Here is a 20805-nt window from a genome sequence, read left to right on the forward strand (position 1 = left end):
ATGGAGGGGGAGTGAGCTGGAGAAGGACAATTTTTGTTGACCGCACGCACGCACGCATGCACACATGCACACATGCACGCATAAAAGAATATATGGATATGAACTATTGAACTTTTGCTTGAAAAATAAAAGGTCAAACGCATACTGTTGGAAAGACTGAGTTTTTGCGCGTCCACAGTGTTTTTCTCTTGTTTAGTCCCTCGCGGCACTTTGTTTGAAAGATTACTGCCGCAATATTAAGTCAACAAAAAGGACTTGTACCACAGCGTGGATCTACGGAAATCGAGGATATATACGGGGATTCCTTGGATCGATCTGGGACGCTGTGGAATTAAAAGGAAACATTGAAACGCCGTTAGCGCCGCTGTATTGGAGAGCGGCTTTGCCGCAGTTCCACTACACGGTCGGCCTCGGCCACGCTCGGTACGGCTCGGTACGGCTCGGCCGACTCACTTCATGCTGCGCTTCCATTACAGTTTAGGAACTGGGGTAGTTACTATAGTAACGCAGTGTAGGCGGAGCCGTGACGTCATCTTCAATGAGAACTCCAGAAAACACAACACAGCCGTTAGCTGTTAGCACTCAGAGCTCACAGCTCCTTATATATGTTCAGAAACTCGACAAAAGTTAAACAAGTACACACCACAGACTGCCTGTGTCATGGTGAATACAGTCGCTGCTTTATTTATGTCTGTATAGGCCGTTGTTGTGAGTGTGGACGGTCGGAGCATATACTGCGTTAGCTTAGCCAATCTCCATCTAGAAAAACACGAATTTTAAAAGGTTTTTCGCCTGCCGTCTGTCTGCAGACTTGACAAAGCATTAATTCATGGTTTTTACTAACCGGTATCAGTATGTTGTTACTTCGGCATCATTTTGAAACGTGTATTACAATTAAATCACGGTCAAATATGTCCATCTTGTTGTAGCCCCCTTGCCAGCGCTCCTCTCTCTAGTTTAGCATACTCAGCCCGACTCAGCCCTGTTTGTTGGCCCCGATAGAACCACAATTTTGTCGGGCTAGAAAAGAGGTGAAAAAGTGGCGCCGGGCCGGGCCGGGCCGTAACTAGGCCTAGTGGAAGCGCAACCAAAAACGGGTACGGCACGACACGGCACGCTTAAAGCGAGCTCCGCGCTGTAGTGGAACTGCGCCATAACTTCAGCGTGCTGCCGCGGGAGGATAAAGACTGACGGACAATCCACACAGCAAGGAGCGAGCGGTATGTAACTTCTTCATTCATGCTGTGTAAATGTTTGTTTGAACACAGTGTGAATAAGTTACTGCTGCGTGTCCATTGGGGACTGACTTTTGCTTGCGTGTGGTGGTTTGTGCCGCTAGAGGTTGTCTATTGTCGGCAGCAGTGATTTACTGAGCGTTTGGCTGTGTGGATTGGAGCATTTGTTGTTCATTCATTAAAACATTAAAGGGATATGTCAATAAGTGGATCAAATTCAGATGTCAATGTGGCAAAAATGGATGAACAGAAGAGAGAGTCGATACTCACTGCCAAGGCTTTGGCAAATCAAATGGAAAAGCTCCAAAAGGAACGTCAATCAAAGGTTCACAAAATGAAAAGTGTGATTAAAACAATGAAGGATCTCATGCAAAGGGATGACAACGCCTCACAAATACAAACTCAACTTGAGCATTTAATTCAACTGGTTAAAGAAACCACCCTGTTACACAAGTCTGTAATTCCTCTTCTTCCTGCAGACGAACAGGAAAAACAAAATGTATGGTTTGCCAAGACACTGAAATACAATAATGGATTTATCGACGATGTCAAGCAATGGCTTTCTGAAACTGGGAGACAACCGAGCATCACCATCGCACATGTTCCCTCAATTGAGATATCTGATGAACACCAACGAAGTATGTCTCATGTTTCAAAACACTCTGGGAGAAATGTTGAAACTTCTGAAGCACAAGATGAAATAAAACCAAGCGACAGTGTTTCAAACATAGGAAGCATTGGGTCTCGCAAGCGGAGCTCTGCTGGAACCAGGTCCAGTGTTTCAACTACATCATCATGCACCAAAGCTGAGGCTGACATGGCCGCTCTCTTGGCACGACAAAAGTTATTAAAAGACAAACATGCATTGGATGAACAAGAGGAAGAGCTCAGGAAAAAGAAGGAACAGCTCAGGAAAAAGAGGGAGCAACTGGAAATGGAAGTGGAAATAGCTGCATCAAGGGCTAAAATGAATGTGCTAAGACGCTCTGGAAGGTCTCGTGCTGCAAGTAACACATCTGTCCCATGCATTCTTATTTGGAAAGGGGACGAAAGGAAGCCATACTCAGTGCTGGAGCAAAAACATTTGTGCCTGACACAAACAGGCCTACAGGTGGTCAGTCTGACGTACAGTTTTTGCAGAGAACATGAAGCAGAATATGGACATCTGCAACATCAAGCCACAAGAAGCTCAGAGGCCAATATACATCAAAGTTCATCACAATCACATCCACAGTTACAGCAACAAAGCAATCACCCAGCAGCACCGGCACCAAGCAGCAGTGCTCAGAATCCTTTAATTAATGTCTTGGAAAGACAAAATGAAATAACATCCATGTTGGTTCAGCAACAGTCTCTTTCTTTTCTGCCTAAAAAAGAAATTCAGATTTTTGATGGCTCTCCGTTTCAATATCAAGCATTCATAAGAGCTTTTGAGCACAGCATTGAGGAGAAGACTCGCAACCCTAAAGACTGCCTGTATTTTCTCGAACAGTACACCAGGGGGCAGCCTTTGGAGCTTGTCAGAAGCTGTCAGCATATGGCCCATGACAGAGGATATGCCAAAGCAAAGGCTTTGCTACAGGAGCATTTTGGTAATGCACAGAAAATTGTTTCGGCCTACATGGAAAAGGCTCTTTCATGGCAGCCAATAAAAGTAGAAGATGTGCGAGCTCTGCAAGCTTACGGTCTCTTTCTGAGAGGATGCTGCAACGTCGTGGAAGAGTTTGAATACATGTGTGAGTTGAACATGCCTAGCAATATGCTAGCCATCATAAAAAAGTTGCCCTACAAATATAGGGCAAATGGAGAACTCTGGCCTATGACTTACAGAAAAGGCAGGGCCGGAGAGCTACATTCATGGATATTGTTAATTTCATTGAAAGACAGGTGGATATTGTGAGCGATCCACTGTTTGGAGATATACAGGATACTCCACCAGCAGCCAACAAAGATGTGAGGAAAGCTAAGCTTGAACCTCGTTCAAGGATGAGGGGAAGCAGCTTTGCTACTACTATTACAACAGCGGAAAATAAAGTGGAAACTGAAATAAGAATGAAGGAGAGAGGCTCACTAGGTACAAGTGTTTGCCTGTTTTGTGGAGGTGGACATATACTGGATCTGTGTTTTCAACTGGAAAGAAAGGCTCATAGTGAGAAAATCGCTTTCTTAAGGGAACACGGTGTGTGTTTTGGATGCTTGTGTATTGGGCACATGAGTAAAGACTGTAGGAAACGCCTCTCGTGCAAAGTATGCAGTCTGAAGCACCCAAGCATACTTCATATCTATCAGAAAGAGAAAGAAACTGACACAATGCAAGCTAAAGGAAAAGCTATAAGCAGTGCTCTTATCTCCGTTCAGTCCAGTGGTCTTACAGGGGCCGGTGAGCCAGATTGTACTCTCTCCATAGTGCCTATTCAAGTAAAGTCTAAGAAGGGACATGAAACATTCCTAACATATGCCTTCCTGGATCCTGGGAGCTCAGCATCATTCTGCACGGAGCGGCTGATGAACAAACTGAATCTCAGGGGAAGAAGAACAGACATTCTCCTTCGGACAATGGGTCAGGAGAAAATAGTTGGAAGTCACATTGTTTCTGACCTGCATGTGGCTGGATTAGACAGCAGTCATTATTGTGAGCTGCCTGACACCTACACCCAGAAAACTATGCCAGTTCATCGAGGCAACATTCCTCTGCAGAAAGACCTTCAGAGATGGCCTCACCTGAAACATGTAATGATTACTGAGATTGATTCAGATGTGGACCTGTTGATTGGGACTAATGTTCCTGAGGCACTGGAGCCATGGGAAGTTATTCGGAGTGTAGACGGGGGCCCATACGCAGTCAAAACTATGCTGGGTTGGACTGTCAATGGACCTCTCAGAGGAGACAGGAGTAGTGAAATTACTTGTGGACAGCCAGATGTCACTGTCAATAGGATATCTGTTGCAAACCTTGAAGATCTGTGGAAGCAGCAGCTAAAGGCTGATTTCCCTGAATGCAGTCAGGATGAACAGATGGGACCGTCAAGAGAGGACTGTCACTTTATGGACTACGTCACAAAGTCTGCTAAGTTGATGGATGGCCATTACTGTATTGGCTTACCTTTAAGGAAAAGGGATGTTAGTATGCCAAACAACAGGAGAGTAGCAGAACAACGTACACTGAGCCTCAAGAGAAGGTTTGATAAAGATGCTTCATTTCATGCTGATTACACCGCTTTCATGAATGACATCCTTTCAAAGGGCTATGCAGAGAAAGTGCAAGTTGTGGATCTGGAACGCAGTGACGGCAGAGTATGGTATATACCACACCATGGTGTATACCACCCAAAGAAGAAAAATATCAGGGTCGTATTTGACTGTGCAGCTACATTCCAGGGAACATCGCTGAATGCGCAGCTCCTACAGGGACCAGATCTTACCAGCACACTGGTTGGAGTCATGACAAGATTCAGAAAGGAACCTGTTGTACTCATGGCAGACATTGAAGCCATGTTTCATCAGGTTCGAGTACCAGCTGAGGATTCAGATCTGTTGAGGTTTCTCTGGTGGCCAAATGGAGATCATCATCAGAACTTAGAAGAGCACAGAATGGTTGCACATCTGTTTGGAGCTACATCGTCGCCAAGTTGTGCTAGTTTTGCCCTTAGAAAGTGTGCAGAGGACCATCGGGAGCAGTTCAGCCCCAAAGTAATCAACACTGTCCTGCACAATTTCTATGTTGATGATTGTCTAACATCTGTGGTCTCAGAGGAGGAGGCAGTGGCACTCTATCATGACCTTTGTGCACTTTGTGCTCAAGGGGGTTTTCATCTCACAAAGTGGATTAGCAACAGACGTACCATGCTTGCTGCTATACCTTCGATGGAGAGAGCGAAAGAAGTTAAGGATCTGGACTTGGATAATGACACACTCCCTGTGGAAAGAGTATTGGGCGTACAGTGGTGTGTTGAGTCAGATGTCTTTAAGTTCAAGATCATGATCAAGGACAAACCCATAACCAGAAGAGGGATCCTTTCCATGGTCAGCTCAATCTTTGACCCATTAGGAATATTGGCACCTGTGGTCCTATCAGCCAAGATGATTCTTCAAGACTTGTGCAGAAGGGAACTTGGTTGGGATGATATTATACCAGCCTCAGCTGCACAAGAGTGGAAAAGTTGGCTGAAGGAGCTCTGCAATCTCGAAGAGTTTAAAGTTGACAGATGCCTAAAACCGGTGGATTTTGGGGAAGTGACCTCTGCTCAGCTACACCACTTTGCAGATGCAAGTGAAGACGGCTATGGAACAGTGACTTAGCTGTTATTACATAACATCAAAGGACAAGTGCACTGTGTCTTCATTATGGGAAAAGCTAGAGTGGCCCCATTGAAACCAATAACCATCCCTCGAATGGAATTGACGGCTGCCGTGGTTGCAAGTCGTATGGACAAGATGTGTAGGAAGGAGCTGCAAATGCAACTTAAAGACTCCATCTTTTGGACTGATAGTACTTCCGTATTAAAGTACATCAGTAATGAGACCTTAAGGTTTCGAACCTTCGTCGCAAACAGGGTTTCAAAAATACGCAGCGTATCAAATCCATCTCAGTGGAGATATGTTCCCACCGCAAGCAATCCTGCCGACTGGGCTTCCAGGGGAGTCAAAGTGGAAACGCTCCTGAAAGATGACACATGGGTGTCTGGACCTCAGTTTCTCACTGGACCTGAAGAACAGTGGCCTGTGAACTGTTGGAGTAGAATACCTCTGCTACGCGCCGTTCGTTGGATGAGGCTGGATCTCTATTAAATTAAGAAAGGAATTGAAAACACCGGAATCAAAGTTATAACAAATTATCTGAGTTTACTTCTAGTAGGAAACCAAACACATATACAAGTTATACAGAGTACTCGAGTACCCCGGACTTTTAGATTTGTGATGCGATGCGGATAAATGCATCGGGACCAGACAAACTCATCAAACGAGAAGAAATTGGACTTGAAGTTTGTGATTCGATGCGGACACAGATATCAGGACCAACAAACTCACCAAACCCAAAAGCAATTTTACACACACAAACGTCAGTATTTCTATCTGTCTTTGGGGCGGAGATTTGTCGATTCTTCCTTCCCACTTTTCTCCCAAGCGAATCAGAGAAGCCCTGGGAAGGAGCTGTTTAAACTGACCACCTCCCCCAAGTGCCCTGACTGGCTGGATTCGCTTCTGGCCGGGTTCAATAGTTCTCTCCAGGACTTGAAATTCCAAAGTCCCCTAAGGTCAAAAGTCAATTCTTATCTCCGTCCCGATCTCCCCTCCCTACCTTTTCCAGGGGATCTTTTCCTATTTTACGATGTCTTTAACGACTTAGAAACAGCATCTGGCTCTTAGAGATGATAACAGCCAATGTTGGTGTGTGAAACACAGAATCTCTGGATCAGTGAGTTTAAAAGTGAGAATAACATTCTTTTTCTAAGTGATTATCAAAACCCGTTCAAACAATACATGTTTACTTCAATACAGTGTAGAATCATATCTTCTTACTTCAGAACCCTGATGGCTCTGAAATGGCACCAGAAGACCCTGAGGTCAAGATAAGTCTGAATGTGAACGCTGTGCAGGTTGAAAAAGAGATGGATGCTGTAACCCGATTGATCAATCACTTCTCTTCTTGGATCCACCTGAAGAAGACGGTTGGTTGGATCCTTAGGTTGAAAAACCTGCTGCTGTGCTCATAGTCGATGACTCAGCACCTCGCAACTCATGGCTTACAGGAAGGATTGTACAAACCATTCCAGACAGAAGAGGACTTGTACGTCAGGTGCGAGTGAAGACAAAAACTAGCCATCTGGACAGGCCTATCACAAAGATCTGCCTTCTACAGGAAGCAGAAGAGCCGTGAGGAAATTAGTGGGTTATTGAACTTCATAGACCTTGACATTGACGTTTTTTCCGACTTTTTACCAAGTGATAGTAAAGATCACTCCTTCATAGGCTAACAAACTATATATATATATATATATATATATTTTTTTTTTTTTCTATTTTTTTTTTTGCCTAAAGAAGAAAAGGACACTTTAACAAAGGACGTTTTATCCTTAAAAGTTTTTTCCTTGATTGTCTCCTACATCATTTTTCAGTTGTGTAATTATTATGTTGATATAATTAGGGGCCGGAATGTAGGAGCCACATTTGAAGTAGTAGTTTCTGTGTTTATTACGGTACATGTTTTTGAGTCACTATAGGTGGTGGGTGTGTCAAAGGATTGGTGTGGTGACATTTGCGGTTATATCCGGTTGCTTTTACCTGCACACTTTGTGATAGATGGAGGGGGAGTGAGCTGGAGAAGGACCATTTTTGTTGACCGCACGCACACACGCATGCACACATGCACGCATAAAAGAATATATGGATATGGACTATTGAACTTTTGCTTGAAAAATAAAAGGTCAAACGCATACTGTTGGAAAGACTGAGTTTTTGCGCGTCCACAGTGTTTTTCTCTTGTTTAGTCCCTCGCGGCACTTTGTTTGAAAGATTACTGCCGCAATAACATGTTTAAGCTCCAAAATAACATAGTTACACTATAGTTAGTGTGTTAGACTTTAACTTTAACCTCCATGTAGCCTCAATTTAGTATTTGTAAGCATGGATGCTTTTCAATGTCCAAATGCTTTTATCAGATTTTTGTCTTAAACTAATAGTTTTTTTTCCCTTGATTATCTTATAGGGAAATGTTTTCACTCTGAATTGTCTCAATTAAATACCAGTTTGAGGCATTAATACAAAATATTTTAAAACACAAGTTGATAGCAGTAACTGTTTACCAGCATGACCTTCTGTTAAACTTTACACATGCAGTACATTACTAGGACATGCACAGACCACGTTTCCACGAAGCACACATTCCATGGCTGTTTTTACTGCATAAAAGAGATTTATTTTAACACTTACCGAAATAAACAGCAACAGTAAAGACAATCCAACTTCAAAGTGTCAGTTCAACAGTATTAGTTGTTCAATAAGATGGTGATGGTAAGAAGTGTGACTGCACGTCCAGTCTTTCAAAGTTATGACTGACTGGCATGTAGTCACATGTTATGTAACGGTGAGGTTGTATAAGGTGTGTTTCTGCTGCCGATAATGGCCATGTTGTTTAGTGTGCATAGAGTGGTGCAAGAACACAGGTTCAACATGTATCTGCTGTGCCATCTAGTGTCAAGTCATTGCATTTAACTTCAAAGTACTCATATTGTTTTTACCTGAACAGAGCAGACAATTTTTTCACAGATGCTGCCCCCATGTTCTTAAACAAAAAATGTGCTAGAAAGCATTCTGCCATTTAACCATATTTTAAGTTTGATTAATAAAGACATGTCACATATATACATGCCATGCATTGTCAAATATTCAATAATACACAATGATGGGAGTAAAGAAACACTGCGATATAAACGTTGTTGATTATATAAGTTACTATTGAATGTTTTCATGGAAAACTTTATATATTTAGCATTATGCTTTCACATGATACTCTCATCTAGTGTTTGTTAAGGAATAATTCTTCTAGATATCTAACCTTTTACTCTGACATGTGTTATCTCCTTTAAGGAAAGGCCTTGGTGCCATATGTGTTGTTGTCACCAGTGTGAGACCGGTCAACTTGACTGGCACGTAGGGTAATTGTTGTGAGAACACTGAGGCACTTCTTTATCGGTGTTTGTGGGCTCTAGGATGTGAAATCCTTGAGGCCATGAGCGTCGGACGCAGATGATTCAGTGTTTAGTCTACTCCTTCAGAGATGTTGATTTCTCTCTGTGAACCTGTTAAAAGGTCTAGCATAGAGAGAGGTTCTTCAGAATTGACGTGGCAACTCTACCGTGTGGTCAGAACCTCTGACTCTTTGATTTGTGATGTGAATCCTCCGGCCGAATACTCTGAATAAACCCATCAGTGTTTGACATCAAAGCTCCAACTCTCACCGTGTCTCCTTCCTGAGTCGGTGACTCCATGCATTACTACACAGAAGTTTCCTCCACAGTGTTTACCAACTTTTTTGCCTTCATCGCCTTAAGACTAAGTTACTTTCTACCCCTTGTTACAGGTTGCATGCAGGTACATTCGATGGCCAGATCAAGGAGAGATTTTTCCCTCCCGACTGTTTTATCCGAATACTTTTCAAAGACTTGAAGATGTACAATTATACATTAATCCAACTCAAAAATAAAGACTAGAAAGCATAAGCAAAATATTATTTAGTACTTTATTGTCATGTTAATCAATTCATGACCCTTCATATTTAATATGTTCAAGGGTACTAACCTTGGGGGAAGGAACCCAAGGTTGAAAAACCACAATCTACTGTAAATAATTGACAAACAAACTGTACACTACTGCAGGAACGTTGGGTGCAGTCACCATTAGCCTTAAGGCCCCTTCATTTTAGGATTATCATGTTTATAGAATCAGCATCTGCATAAAAAATAAAGGTAAATTGGGATTTGATTGATGATTTCTTTCATGTCTCCCCCTCCACCCTGAAGCTCTGTGCTGATCAGCTGTCTCTGGTGTTTACAGACATCTTCAACACCTCACTGGAGACATGCCACGTTCCAGCATGCTTCAAAACCTCCACCATCATCCCGGTTCCCAAGAAAACAAGGATCACAGGATTAAATGACTACAGACCCATCGCCCTGACCTCTGTGGTTATGAAGTCCTTTGAGCGCCTTGTCCTGTCCCACATAAAATCCATCACAGACCCCCTCCTGGACCCCCTGCAGTTCGCCTACAGAGCCAACAGGTCTGTGGACGACGCTGTCAACATGGCCCTTCACTTCCTCCTCCAGCACCTGGACACAGCAGGAACCTATGCCAGGATCCTGTTTGTGGACTTCAGCTCTGCCTTCAATACCATCATCCCGGCTCTGCTGCAGGACAAGCTCTCCCAGCTGCACGTGCCCGACTCCACCTGCAGGTGGATCACAGACTTCCTGTCTGACAGGAAGCAGCACGTGAGGCTGGGGAAACACGTCTCTGACCCCCGGACCATCAGCACCGGTTCCCCTCAAGGCTGCATTCTTTCCCCTCTGCTCTTCTCCCTGTACACCAACAGCTGCACCTCCAGTCATCAGTCTGTCAAGCTCCTGAAGTTTGCAGAGGACACCACCCTCATCGGACTCATCTGTGGTGGAGACGAGTTTGCCTACAGGTGGGAGATGGACCATCTGATGACCTGGTGTAGGGACAACCACCTGGAGCTCAACGCTCTCAAGACAGTGGAAATGGTTGTGGACTTCAGGAAGAACGCAGCCCACAGAACATCTGCTCCCTCATCAAAAAAGCACAGCAGAGGATGTTCTTCCTGAGGCAGCTGAAGACATTCAACCTGCCAAAGACAATGATGGTGAACTTCTACACCTCCATCATCGAGTCCATCCTCACCTCCTCCATCACCATCTGGTACGCTGCAGCCACAGCCAAAGCCAAGGAAAAGGGAAGGCTGCAGCGAGTCATCCGCTCTGCAGAGAAGGTGATTGGCTGTAATCTGCCATCCCTCCAGAACCCTGAGGCGGGCAGGGAAGATAGTGGCCGACCCCTCCCACCCTGGACACAAACTGTTCACCCCCCTCCCCTCTGGCAGCAGGCTGCGCTCCTTCAGGACCAAAACCTCTCGCCACCTGAACAGTTTCTTCCCCTCCGCTACCGGCCTCTTAAACAAGGCCCGGCCCCCCCACTGACACTTTACCTCAGCCACAACGTATTGTGTGCATTACATTAATGCACACAATGTCCAAATACTGCTTACTGCACATATTTCTTATTTCATATTTTATATTCTATAATTCACTGCTTTCTATTTCGCTGTAAATTACTGCTTTATTTTATTGCTATCTAACTATATTTTATTACAGTGTCCTTAAAGATTTTTTGTTTTATATTAGATTTTTTGTTTTATATAGATTTTAAATTAAATTTCAAATTCCTCGTATGTGTGAACCTACCTGGCAATAAACCCGTTTCTGATTCTGATGTCGGATAGGCAATTGACAAACAGTTGTTGGTTTGCTAACTAATATATGAAATTGTATTTGTGCAGTGTCATAACTGTCACAAACCGGTGTGCTATACAAATAGAGGTATTATTATTATCATTATTATTATTATTATTAGTAGTATCTTTATAGTTTTTTGGCTCCTTTGTTGCTAACCTTTTTTCATTAATTCCCAAGCTTTTGTTTGCTTGTATAGCCTATTATATATTGAATTTGTATTAAATATCATTTGAGAATGTTTGGATCTTTTGTTTCTAGGCTCCTGCTGGTCGTGAGCACTACTGCCAAATTAAATAATGTTATATAATATTAAAAAAATTACACTTTAAAACACAATATAATAAAGAGATAGAGTAAATGGAGGTCGTGCAGGGTCATAACTGCCAGAAACCGGTGACAGTGTGCACCATAGCCCTCACCCTCCAGCCCTTTGTTGTTGTTCTCACGCTAATGTGCGAGATCCGTAGAACTGACTCAACTGCGCGGTCACATTCCGCCCAGACTTCCCCCTCTGCCAGCGGCCTGGTGGTTTGAGATGAGTAGAAGATGTCGGTGTCGGGTCTGAAGGCCGAATTGAAGTTTTTGGAGTCCATTTTTGACCCAAACCACGAACGATTTAGAATAATAGACTGGAAACCCGATGAACTCAGTTGCCAATTCAACGTTACCGGAGAGAAGCTGCTGATCATCCACTGCAACATCACGGTGAGTCCAGGCCAAGATAACCAGCCACTACCGACTGAAATCAAGGAGCGATCCGTGTTTACTAACTACGATTCAAGTGTTTTAGTTTATTGCTGCGCCAAGATTTTAGTCGTCCCGTTGGTAAAAGATAAACAGAACACAGCACCCAGTGTTTAATTCACTTTGAAAGAGTGAACCAGCAAACATCGTATAGTAACGACGCTGCGGTAGCTTAATGCTAGCTGCTCACTGGAAGTAGTGCTAGCTTGTGTCGTTGACTCGTTAGCCAAATTAACTGCGTTACTGCTAGCAACTACGGCCGTTAACTTTATAACTACTGAACTGTATTTAGTTACATTTCACGGCATTTAGCTAAGTCTTACTTAGACTTTCACACATCGAATAAAGATTATTCTTATAGTCCAATATTACAAAAACACGTATATCTCAGTGGGCTTTACAGCTTAACAAACATGAATGACCGTGCTAAAAGATAAATACAATTACATGAAAATAATAAAAATACAAGATAAATGTCTAATACAAATAATAAAAATGAACAGAGATAGAGTAGGAACGAAAAGACAATAAAAACAATGACATGCGGGACAAAGATAGGGTAATCCTAAACCAATTTTAACCATATGTTCTTTTAAAAGGAAAGTTTGGACACTGTCCCAAAGCTTTAATCAATAAAAACATTTATTTAAAAATAAATATATGTATATATCAAAGGAAAGATTGTATATTTGGTTCTCAGGTGGTCCCTTGAGGATTTTATTTGAATTTAAAACTAATTATTCTGCTAACTCAAATGTAAAAGAAATTCAATGCTTACATTCTTTGAGTTTGATAGGCATATCTACATGCTTCTGTGACGAAACATATTCCCGAATTGGGATCAATAAGGCATATCTTATTTATCTGAACATCAATACCACTGATTGTAATGTTAATATATTTTTTATCTTAAATACAGGGGTTTAGTGAACTCCTTTTTCAGTAAATAGACGGATCCCTGTGGCGAATATATAATAAAACTGTGACATTACTGTCTTTTATCAGGACACCAAATTATTTAACAAAAGATTAAATTGAGATATGAAGGAGTCTGAATTATACTCAGTGTTACCAACTAAACGTGTGAGGTTGGCTGAAACTATATTTTGTCAACCTTAGATAACAAAATAGTTCTGGTATTTTTTATAAATGTTCAATACAAGTTCCTTTATACATTATGAGCAATGTAAATAATCTGAAAATAGACTAGGCGATATCACAAACATCTCACTCTTTGCATGGCACCTGTATTTGTATTGTTCCGGTGGTGCAGATGTCTTACGAACAGCACCCCGACCACATCCTCCTCTCACACGCTCTTGCACTTTTGCTTGATTCTGGGTGACACAGGCATGGCTTGTTACATTTTTTTTTAATAGCCATGTCATGTCGAGACTCAAATTGATTCACCCTCTTTGCGTCGGCTCGATCTCAGAATCTCAAGAGTGCATTCAGCATCAAAATCTGAATCTAGAATATGCACATTTAACACATCTGATTAGCTGGATCATGTGTGATCACCTGCTCTTTATTGGTAGGACACACCTGATGTATATGTTATAAGAAGAGCACGAGATGGGAAACATGCAGGGATTTTAATACCTGGGAGTAGCATTGAAAACCACTGCCTTCGTTATTTGAACAGGTTGTATTGGGCAAGATTATATGCGAGTGTCTCCTTTTGAATTTGGCTTAGTAATTGCTAAATCTCCAGAGTTCGCTTAAGTGTTGAATAGCATTCACTTAAACATTCAAGTCATAAGTATGCAAACAATTGTTCTGAAAGCTCCGATATATCCTGACTGGCGATTTATAGACCCCTACTCCTAATGCACAGTACTCTAAGGCTTGATTTGTCCAATAATATCTGTCTGTTAAGTCGTAAAGCCAGGAATCTTTCCCATCTTTGGCATCATCCCATTATATTACATGATACACTCCCTGAGTCATACCCATCTGTTACTTAATATCTAATCATCACCCTTGCTGTATAAATATGTGCAAATATACGGGTATATGGTCATTCAGAATGTGACAGGGTTGTTTACTGGGCCATGTAATGTTAATGTTACACTTTTCTAGGACTGTACCCGAATATTCGTTCGTTGGAGTACTATTCGGGTTTCAATTTCGTTATTCGGATATTCGTTTTTTTTGGCAGCTGCACTGCGGCTGCCAAATTGAATTGATTGAAATCTCCAATATCAACGTAAGAGCTTGTGCCTCTTCGGGGGGGTGCTAACACTTAACCATAAACTTTATCGTTTACTTTCTCCGTCTTTATATGTAGATATGACTTTTCTCCGTCACGTTGTTTCCATAGCAACAACAACTTCCTGTCAACAGCGCTAACTCTCCTTCAAAATAAAAGCATGTCCATACAAAATAGGAAGCCAAGCCAAATTACACTTAAGACATACAACTGCAACGAAAGTAACAAACACAATGCAATATCCTTTTCAATTTCAAAGAACACAAATTGGGTTAAATACATTAACAAATAAAACAACAATACTGTAGAATAACAAAATGAATGCCGTGAATAAACCGAAATACACGTGTTGAAGCGGTTTGCTCCATTTAACATCCTCTTTAGAAACTTAAAAAAAAAAAAAAAAAAACATTTGGTACAACCCTAACATACAATCTGTAGCCATTATCATCCAAGCATGACCAGCTTAATTTTCATATCCTTCTGTTGTCTGTTGCAGGAATCCTATCCCTCAACGGCACCAATATGGTTTGTTGACTCTGATGATCCCAGTCTGGCTGAAGTGTTGGAGCGATTAGAGGATGTGAGAAAGGGAAGCACATTGGTAAGATTGAGGATGTGGATCCAGCTTTACGTTTGTTTACTGCTATAACACTGCAGCCTTTATAGTATTGTTCAATTGCAGTTTCTCTTTAATGATTTATATCTTATCTTGCTCATTGTTCTCGCAGCTCCTTCAGCAGTTGAAGCGCCTCATCTGTGATCTCTGTCGGCTGTACAACCTGCCACAGCATCCAGATGTAGAAATGCTCGACCAGCCTCTGCCTGCTGGCCCCATTACCCAAGAGCGAAAGGTAATCACGTAAAGCAAGATTTAAATTCAATGTCTCTTTGTTGCGTTTGAAAACTCACTGCATGTCAACTCACAATGTTTTACCACATTGCAGCATGGGCCGTCAGATGAGGTGACCTCTGAAGAGGAAGAGGAGGAAGAAATGGGAGAGGTATCTATGTGTATTAATGACAACTTAATGAATTCATGGTATTATAGCTTACTTGTTCATTTCGTTCCATATTTCTGAATATAATTGATACACTTACAGCAGGACATTGACCTGGACCAAGACCTGGACCATTACGACATGAAGGAAGAGGAGCCAGTTGATGGAAAGAAGTCAGAAGATGACGGGATAGAAAAAGAAAATCTGGCCGTCTTGGAGAAGATTCGTAAAAACCAGAGACAGGATCACTTGAATGTAAGTTCTCATTCAGGTCATGTTTTTCTTTATTACGTTTTGGTGACTTTAACTGAGTAGAGGAGCTTTTTCCCCTATAAATCATATTTTGGATGCTAACTTTTGGCAGCCAGCTCCGAATCACTCATCACGAAGACATTGGAGTCTCCTGGAAAGTGTTTCATTAAATCTTAATCCAGTAGTGAATCTAAATCCTTTCAAATACCTTACCAATCTTATTAGATATGAAAATGGGATATAAGATATTGAATGTTGGTCAAATTCATGCTTTCTGTATCAAATGTTTTTATACGATGAGATAAAACTTTCAATTAAACATTTGTTAGCGCTGGAGTTGAGCAAATCTCAATATTTTGTCAACCAGGAACCTTTCGGAAAAATAAAATTGATAACCACTTCTCCTGGATAGTTTCACAGTATCATAGGATTATACTATAGCCATTTTTTTTCTTAGTCCTTCTGTCAGTTTCACCATGTTTAGTTCAGCAGTAGCGCTGCGTCCTAAATGCCGACTCATCGTTCCTCTCAGTGCTGACACAGTGCTGCCGCAGAGCGCTCCAGCAGAAAGAAAAAAGCTAGTCTGTCCTGTAAAAAAAGTTTAGTTGGGTCCCAACATCGTCCAACAATGCAGAGGACAAAATATTACTGCTTAAAATAGTAACAGTACACCACACTGTAGTAGGAGAGATTATCCTAAATTAAACTGAATTCAATTGCTGAATTTATTCAGATTCAAAAAGGTAATATTGTGAAATATCCTAAAATAAGTTGTATCATTACTGCATGGGCCTGCTTATGATCAAATGTTTTTTTTGTGGGCTTATGGTAAAAAGGCCTAGTACCTTTTATCACTCAGAGTAGGTTGTCCTGTTAAGTGTAGAAAACGCTCAATTTGTGCTGCTATTGATTGATATTAATGTACAGGGCAGTCAGGCTGTCTTGATAGCCCTGATGTTCCCCTGCTCAGCCTTACAGTGGAGGTGAAGCGTCTTCCTGTTCCCCCAGGTGTCCGACCATCTGTGTGATTAACCTTTGTGTTGCAGGGCGCAGTGTCTGGCTCCGTGCAGGCCTCGGACCGCCTAATGAAGGAACTCAGGGAGATCTACAGATCACAGAGTTACAAGACAGGTGACTGCATTGACACATTCCCCACAGTGACAGGTCACTTTTATTATGTCAGCAGCAGATTGAAGTAATGCTCTGTGTTTGTGTCACGTTTCTCACAGGTATTTATTCAGTCGAGCTATTCGGCGACAGCCTTTATGATTGGCATGTCAAGTTGAGGACGTAAGTTCACATATTCAGTTTGTTTTAACATTTTCAAATATTGTGTAGTGTTTTCGGTTATATTTAACCTGTTCTTTATTACAGGGTAGACCCAGATAGTCCTTTACATAGTGACCTGCAGGTCCTAAAAGAAAAGGAAGGAATGGACTACATTTTCCTCAATTTCTCTTATAAAGTGAGTCCTCCTAATAATATTAGTCAATTGTTTTATTTGATCAAATAATTTTCTGTAGACTCAAGATTTTTGTTTGTTTTTTTCAGGATAATTTTCCTTTTGACCCCCCTTTTGTACGGGTTATTTCACCCGTGCTCTCCGGAGGGTGAGTGTGAAGTGCCAAGTTTTCATATAAAATCCTCTGAAGACAGTATTCACTTAGTTTGTCCACAATTGTTGTGCACAATTTTATCAGTGGATTTTGACTTCTGTATGAAAGATTTCACTCAAAATATAAAATTGTCGCTTCATGATTGAAGTAACAAGACTGTGAAGTTCTTCATATTTTATACTGAATTTCTTTTTGTTCTCGATTTCAGTTATGTTCTTGGAGGAGGGGCCTTGTGCATGGAGCTTCTCACAAAACAGGTTTGTTAAAGTGTGATGCCTTGTATGACATGTTTTCCCTCACCTTTAACAGCACAGTTAATGTGTATTTTGTGTGTGTTTTCAGGGCTGGAGCAGTGCCTATTCCATAGAATCTGTCATCATGCAGATAAATGCCACACTGGTTAAAGGAAAAGCCAGGGTGCAGTTTGGAGCCAATAAGGTAAATTATGTCATTAATCTGGTCTCAGTGTCATACTATCCGACCATATCTAAAAGCAACACATTGCAAAAAAACTGCTGTCAGAGAGGTGATGTAGCCCACACTTCACATGACAATTAGTTGATGGAAAAACTTAGACAACAGAGTAGTGGGAGAGGGTTAAATAAATACCCTTTTCAATAATTGGTTAAACTATGCTTATGAAGCATACTGGGGCCCTAAGAGGCCTTATTGTATGAAGCAGTTGGGTTTCAGTAGAGAATTCAAGAGAAGTGTCTCTAGTTATATCCTAGATATATTTACACTTAATTTCAAGTGTCTTGCATTCAGATAAATGAGTTGTTCCTTCAGATTGTTTTCTGACAAAGGAAAACTTGGGAGGAGTTACGTTTGCGTCTTGCCATTGTATGCCTCTATTGGAGCTGATAGTAAGAACAAACTGAGAAAGACTTATGGGAAAGAAAGATGGCAATTTACATTTTCCCTACTGCATGGAGAACAATTTCTGTGAATCTTACAGAACACTATTTGTTTATTTCAGAACCAGTACAATCTTGCCAGAGCACAACAGTCGTACAAGTCCCTTGTGCAGATACATGAAAAGAATGGTGAGTAAATATTCCTAAATGTCTGAGCCTCAGTAGACACACAGTGGTTTGGATCCATTTGCAAAGAGGTTTCTCTCTCTGTCTTCACAGGCTGGTACACACCCCCTAAAGAGGATGGATAAGGAGCTACGACCGCTATGCACTGGGAACATGTCTTTGGGTCAAAGTATCTTGTTTTCTTCCGAATATTTCCCCCCCTCTCTGACTCTACTGGGGATATATCATCTTTCTCGCGGACACCATCTCGTTGGCTCATCTGACATGTATTCCTTCGCCTCGCTCCCGTAAAGACTTTATCCTGGTATCACCTCACGTCTCCCCTCTCTGTTTGAGTGAGGAGGATGTGAGGGTATCACTAGTCCTGTTTTCTAAATATGCTCATTTGTCTTTAAAAAAAAAAAAAAAACTTTTCTCCCTTTTAGATGAGGGGAAATGCTTTTACTTTAGCTGCTTTGACAAAATGGGCTTCACCATCAGTCAGTTAGCCTTCCTTCAACTGGGAACTTTAACAGGAGATTGAAACTGAAGCTCTGGATGCGGCCCCTCACTGCACCTGTTTTTATTGGTCACAACTTCTTCCCCTTCTCTTTCTTTGGGAAGTGTACTGGTACCTAACTGCAAACATTTTAGAAATATTATTCAGCGATTGTTTTTATTATTTGAGCATCCTAGACGATAAATAAATACATTTCATTTTTTTATCTTAAATTGAGGTAACCTACCACCCGGTATATTTGAACTCTTTCACAAATATGTTAAGTGTCTGACAAAGCAGAATGAAATGCTGCAATGTTGTCCGACTAAGATGAGCTGTTGTCTGTGAACAAATCCAGCAGTGGTTGATTTAAAACAAGGCAGGCGGACATGAAAAGTCTGCACTTTGCATACCTTTGGAAGAGGATATATTACCACTAGAAGATGATATGAACTTTTGACAGATCTAATACTGAAGCTAAAGAGCTTTTCTTTTTGCCTCATTTGTTTTTTTAACACAATGACCCTGCAACCCTCGGTCTGGCCTCTGGTCCGTGTGGTTGGTTTGATGCTGGAAATACAGTCAGTGTGTTGAGCAGAATCACACAGGGATAGCTTCACAGAGGGTGTAAATGAAGGGTGTTTGAATGTGATTTTTTTCTTCTTCATAATTCTGCCCAGTTTAGCATCTTGTGTGTCATTTCCTGACATGCTTCGATTGTAGTGGTTTGCCCCTGCCCAGGTTAGATTTGCTTCCTTGTTACATCTCCTCTCTGCTGTCAGCAGCTTAAAATCTACCATTTTCCACAACAATGTACCATAATATGTCACTTTTGGTTTGTAACAAGAAGGATCCTTCTGAACTGACCTGAAACTCTGTATGAAACTTTAACCATGCAATATACCGCAGTACGTCATCGCTACTGCTGTTCCCCATACTACAGGACACACACTGTATCTATCAATCTGTCTGCTCTTTTGCAGTTTATTTGTTAACACTGTCTGCAAAAGTATATTTTAATGGCAACTCAGGTAACAAACAATACTTAAGAGGGGAATCTGTACATGGTTTGAGTTATTTTCTTGGTTTAATTATTGCTCTGTACAGCTGACATTAAGGCTTACTCACACATCTGATGTTGAAAACTTAAATGTAAACGATAATATGTCCCGCTTGTTTCTATTAATTAAAGCAATGTATGAATGACATTTGCAGTAAGATGCCATTTTAACAGGATTGCAGTTGCATGATGACCATCCCATGTAATGGCTCATCAGTACACACTTTACTATCTTGTTCTTATTTTTAAATCCCAAACTAATACTGAAATAGATTTGATTTCAGTGTGTGATCTTTACATATTCCTGATAAAAATGTTTGCACAACTGGCAACAATGTGCCTGGAGAGGTCAATTATAACAACAAACACATTGCGAGCTAAATATTTTAAAATCAGGAAGAAAGAAAGCACACATCTTGTTACATGTCTGAAATCGCTGAGGGGAGGGATCATCGGGTCTCGTTACGACCTCGTCTGAAGGGCATGTGTCGAGATTCAGAGACGACTGGAGTTTGATAGTCATGCCGTGGTAAATAGACCTGCACGCTTCTTTAACTGGACTGTGTTCAAAAGATAGTTTTGTCCCAGCTGTCGATTCATTTTCTGGCACGGACAAAACTTGATCAAGCCTGGCACCGTCGGCTCGCTTTGGTTTTATTTTTCATTTTCCATTTGAAGACATTTTGACCATGTACAGTAATTTGTAAACTTGCATCAAGTTTATGAATAAAGAATTTTAAGATTATTGCTGTTTTACTGGGGTCCCTGTGTATTATTTTCACTGTACTCAATTGATTGCAGATGTATTGGGCTGGTATTTTAATAAATGAATAAAATAATTTACTCCTGACACAACTCTCATGATTTTGTATAAGTGTTGTTTCCTGTCTTGCCGCTCTGCAAATTCACATCAAAAACTTCGGTTTTCACTCAGCTTTGGTATTAACATTGACAAAAAAAAGAAAAACACTCAATCTGTTGAGTGACTTGAAAATAAAAAGGCATTATACCCTTATTCCTACCTTTTCAAGAAACAGAAATCAACATGGTATCATAACACTTGAACATTGCTTCATTGAGACAAGAACGAGGAAGGTTGTTGCATTTAGTTCATTTTTTACTTAAAGAAATTA

At 41.2% G+C, this 20805-nt stretch overlaps 2 protein-coding genes across 4 annotated transcripts in view; one reads left to right on the top strand and one right to left on the bottom strand.

The window, feature by feature from the left end:
* LOC117491351 (UDP-glucuronosyltransferase 2A1-like) overlaps window positions 1-8268 on the bottom strand; it is a 13889-nt gene extending 5621 nt beyond the window's left edge. For both annotated transcript variants that reach the window (XM_034141278.1, XM_034141277.1), the window contains exon 1: window positions 8166-8268. The gene's annotated coding sequence lies outside the window, so the exon portion shown is untranslated. The remainder of the gene's footprint in view (window positions 1-8165) is intronic.
* A 3395-nt stretch (window positions 8269-11663) lies between these two features.
* LOC117491353 (ubiquitin-conjugating enzyme E2 Q2-like) lies at window positions 11664-20522 on the top strand. Of its 2 annotated transcripts, none has more exons than XM_034141281.1 (13): window positions 11664-11971; window positions 14722-14826; window positions 14954-15076; window positions 15170-15226; window positions 15326-15478; window positions 16522-16606; window positions 16705-16765; window positions 16850-16940; window positions 17027-17085; window positions 17300-17348; window positions 17434-17529; window positions 18071-18137; window positions 18228-20522. In XM_034141281.1, exons 1-13 carry the CDS (start codon window positions 11813-11815, stop codon window positions 18257-18259), a joined length of 1137 nt encoding a protein of 378 aa, XP_033997172.1. In that variant the 5' UTR covers window positions 11664-11812; the 3' UTR covers window positions 18260-20522. The 2 variants fall into 2 exon arrangements, with proteins under 2 accessions (XP_033997172.1, XP_033997173.1); XM_034141282.1 differs by having other exon boundaries at window positions 15329-15478.
* The last annotated feature ends 283 nt before the right edge of the window (window positions 20523-20805 follow it).

Source organism: Trematomus bernacchii, unplaced genomic scaffold (genome assembly GCF_902827165.1).
Source record: "Trematomus bernacchii unplaced genomic scaffold, fTreBer1.1, whole genome shotgun sequence".
In the NCBI taxonomy this organism is placed as follows: Eukaryota; Metazoa; Chordata; class Actinopteri; order Perciformes; family Nototheniidae; genus Trematomus; species Trematomus bernacchii.

Excerpts from the sequence above, each read along its gene's own strand:
- LOC117491353 (XM_034141281.1), top strand. The coding sequence starts at position 11,813 with ATGTCGGTGTCGGGTCTGAAGGCCGAATTGAAGTTTTTGGAGTCCATT. Across the intron at positions 16,766-16,849 it reads TGGCATGTCAAGTTGAGGAC|GGTAGACCCAGATAGTCCTT; the intron begins GTAAGTTCACAT and ends TCTTTATTACAG. Across the intron at positions 17,349-17,433 it reads TGGAGCTTCTCACAAAACAG|GGCTGGAGCAGTGCCTATTC; the intron begins GTTTGTTAAAGT and ends GTGTGTTTTCAG.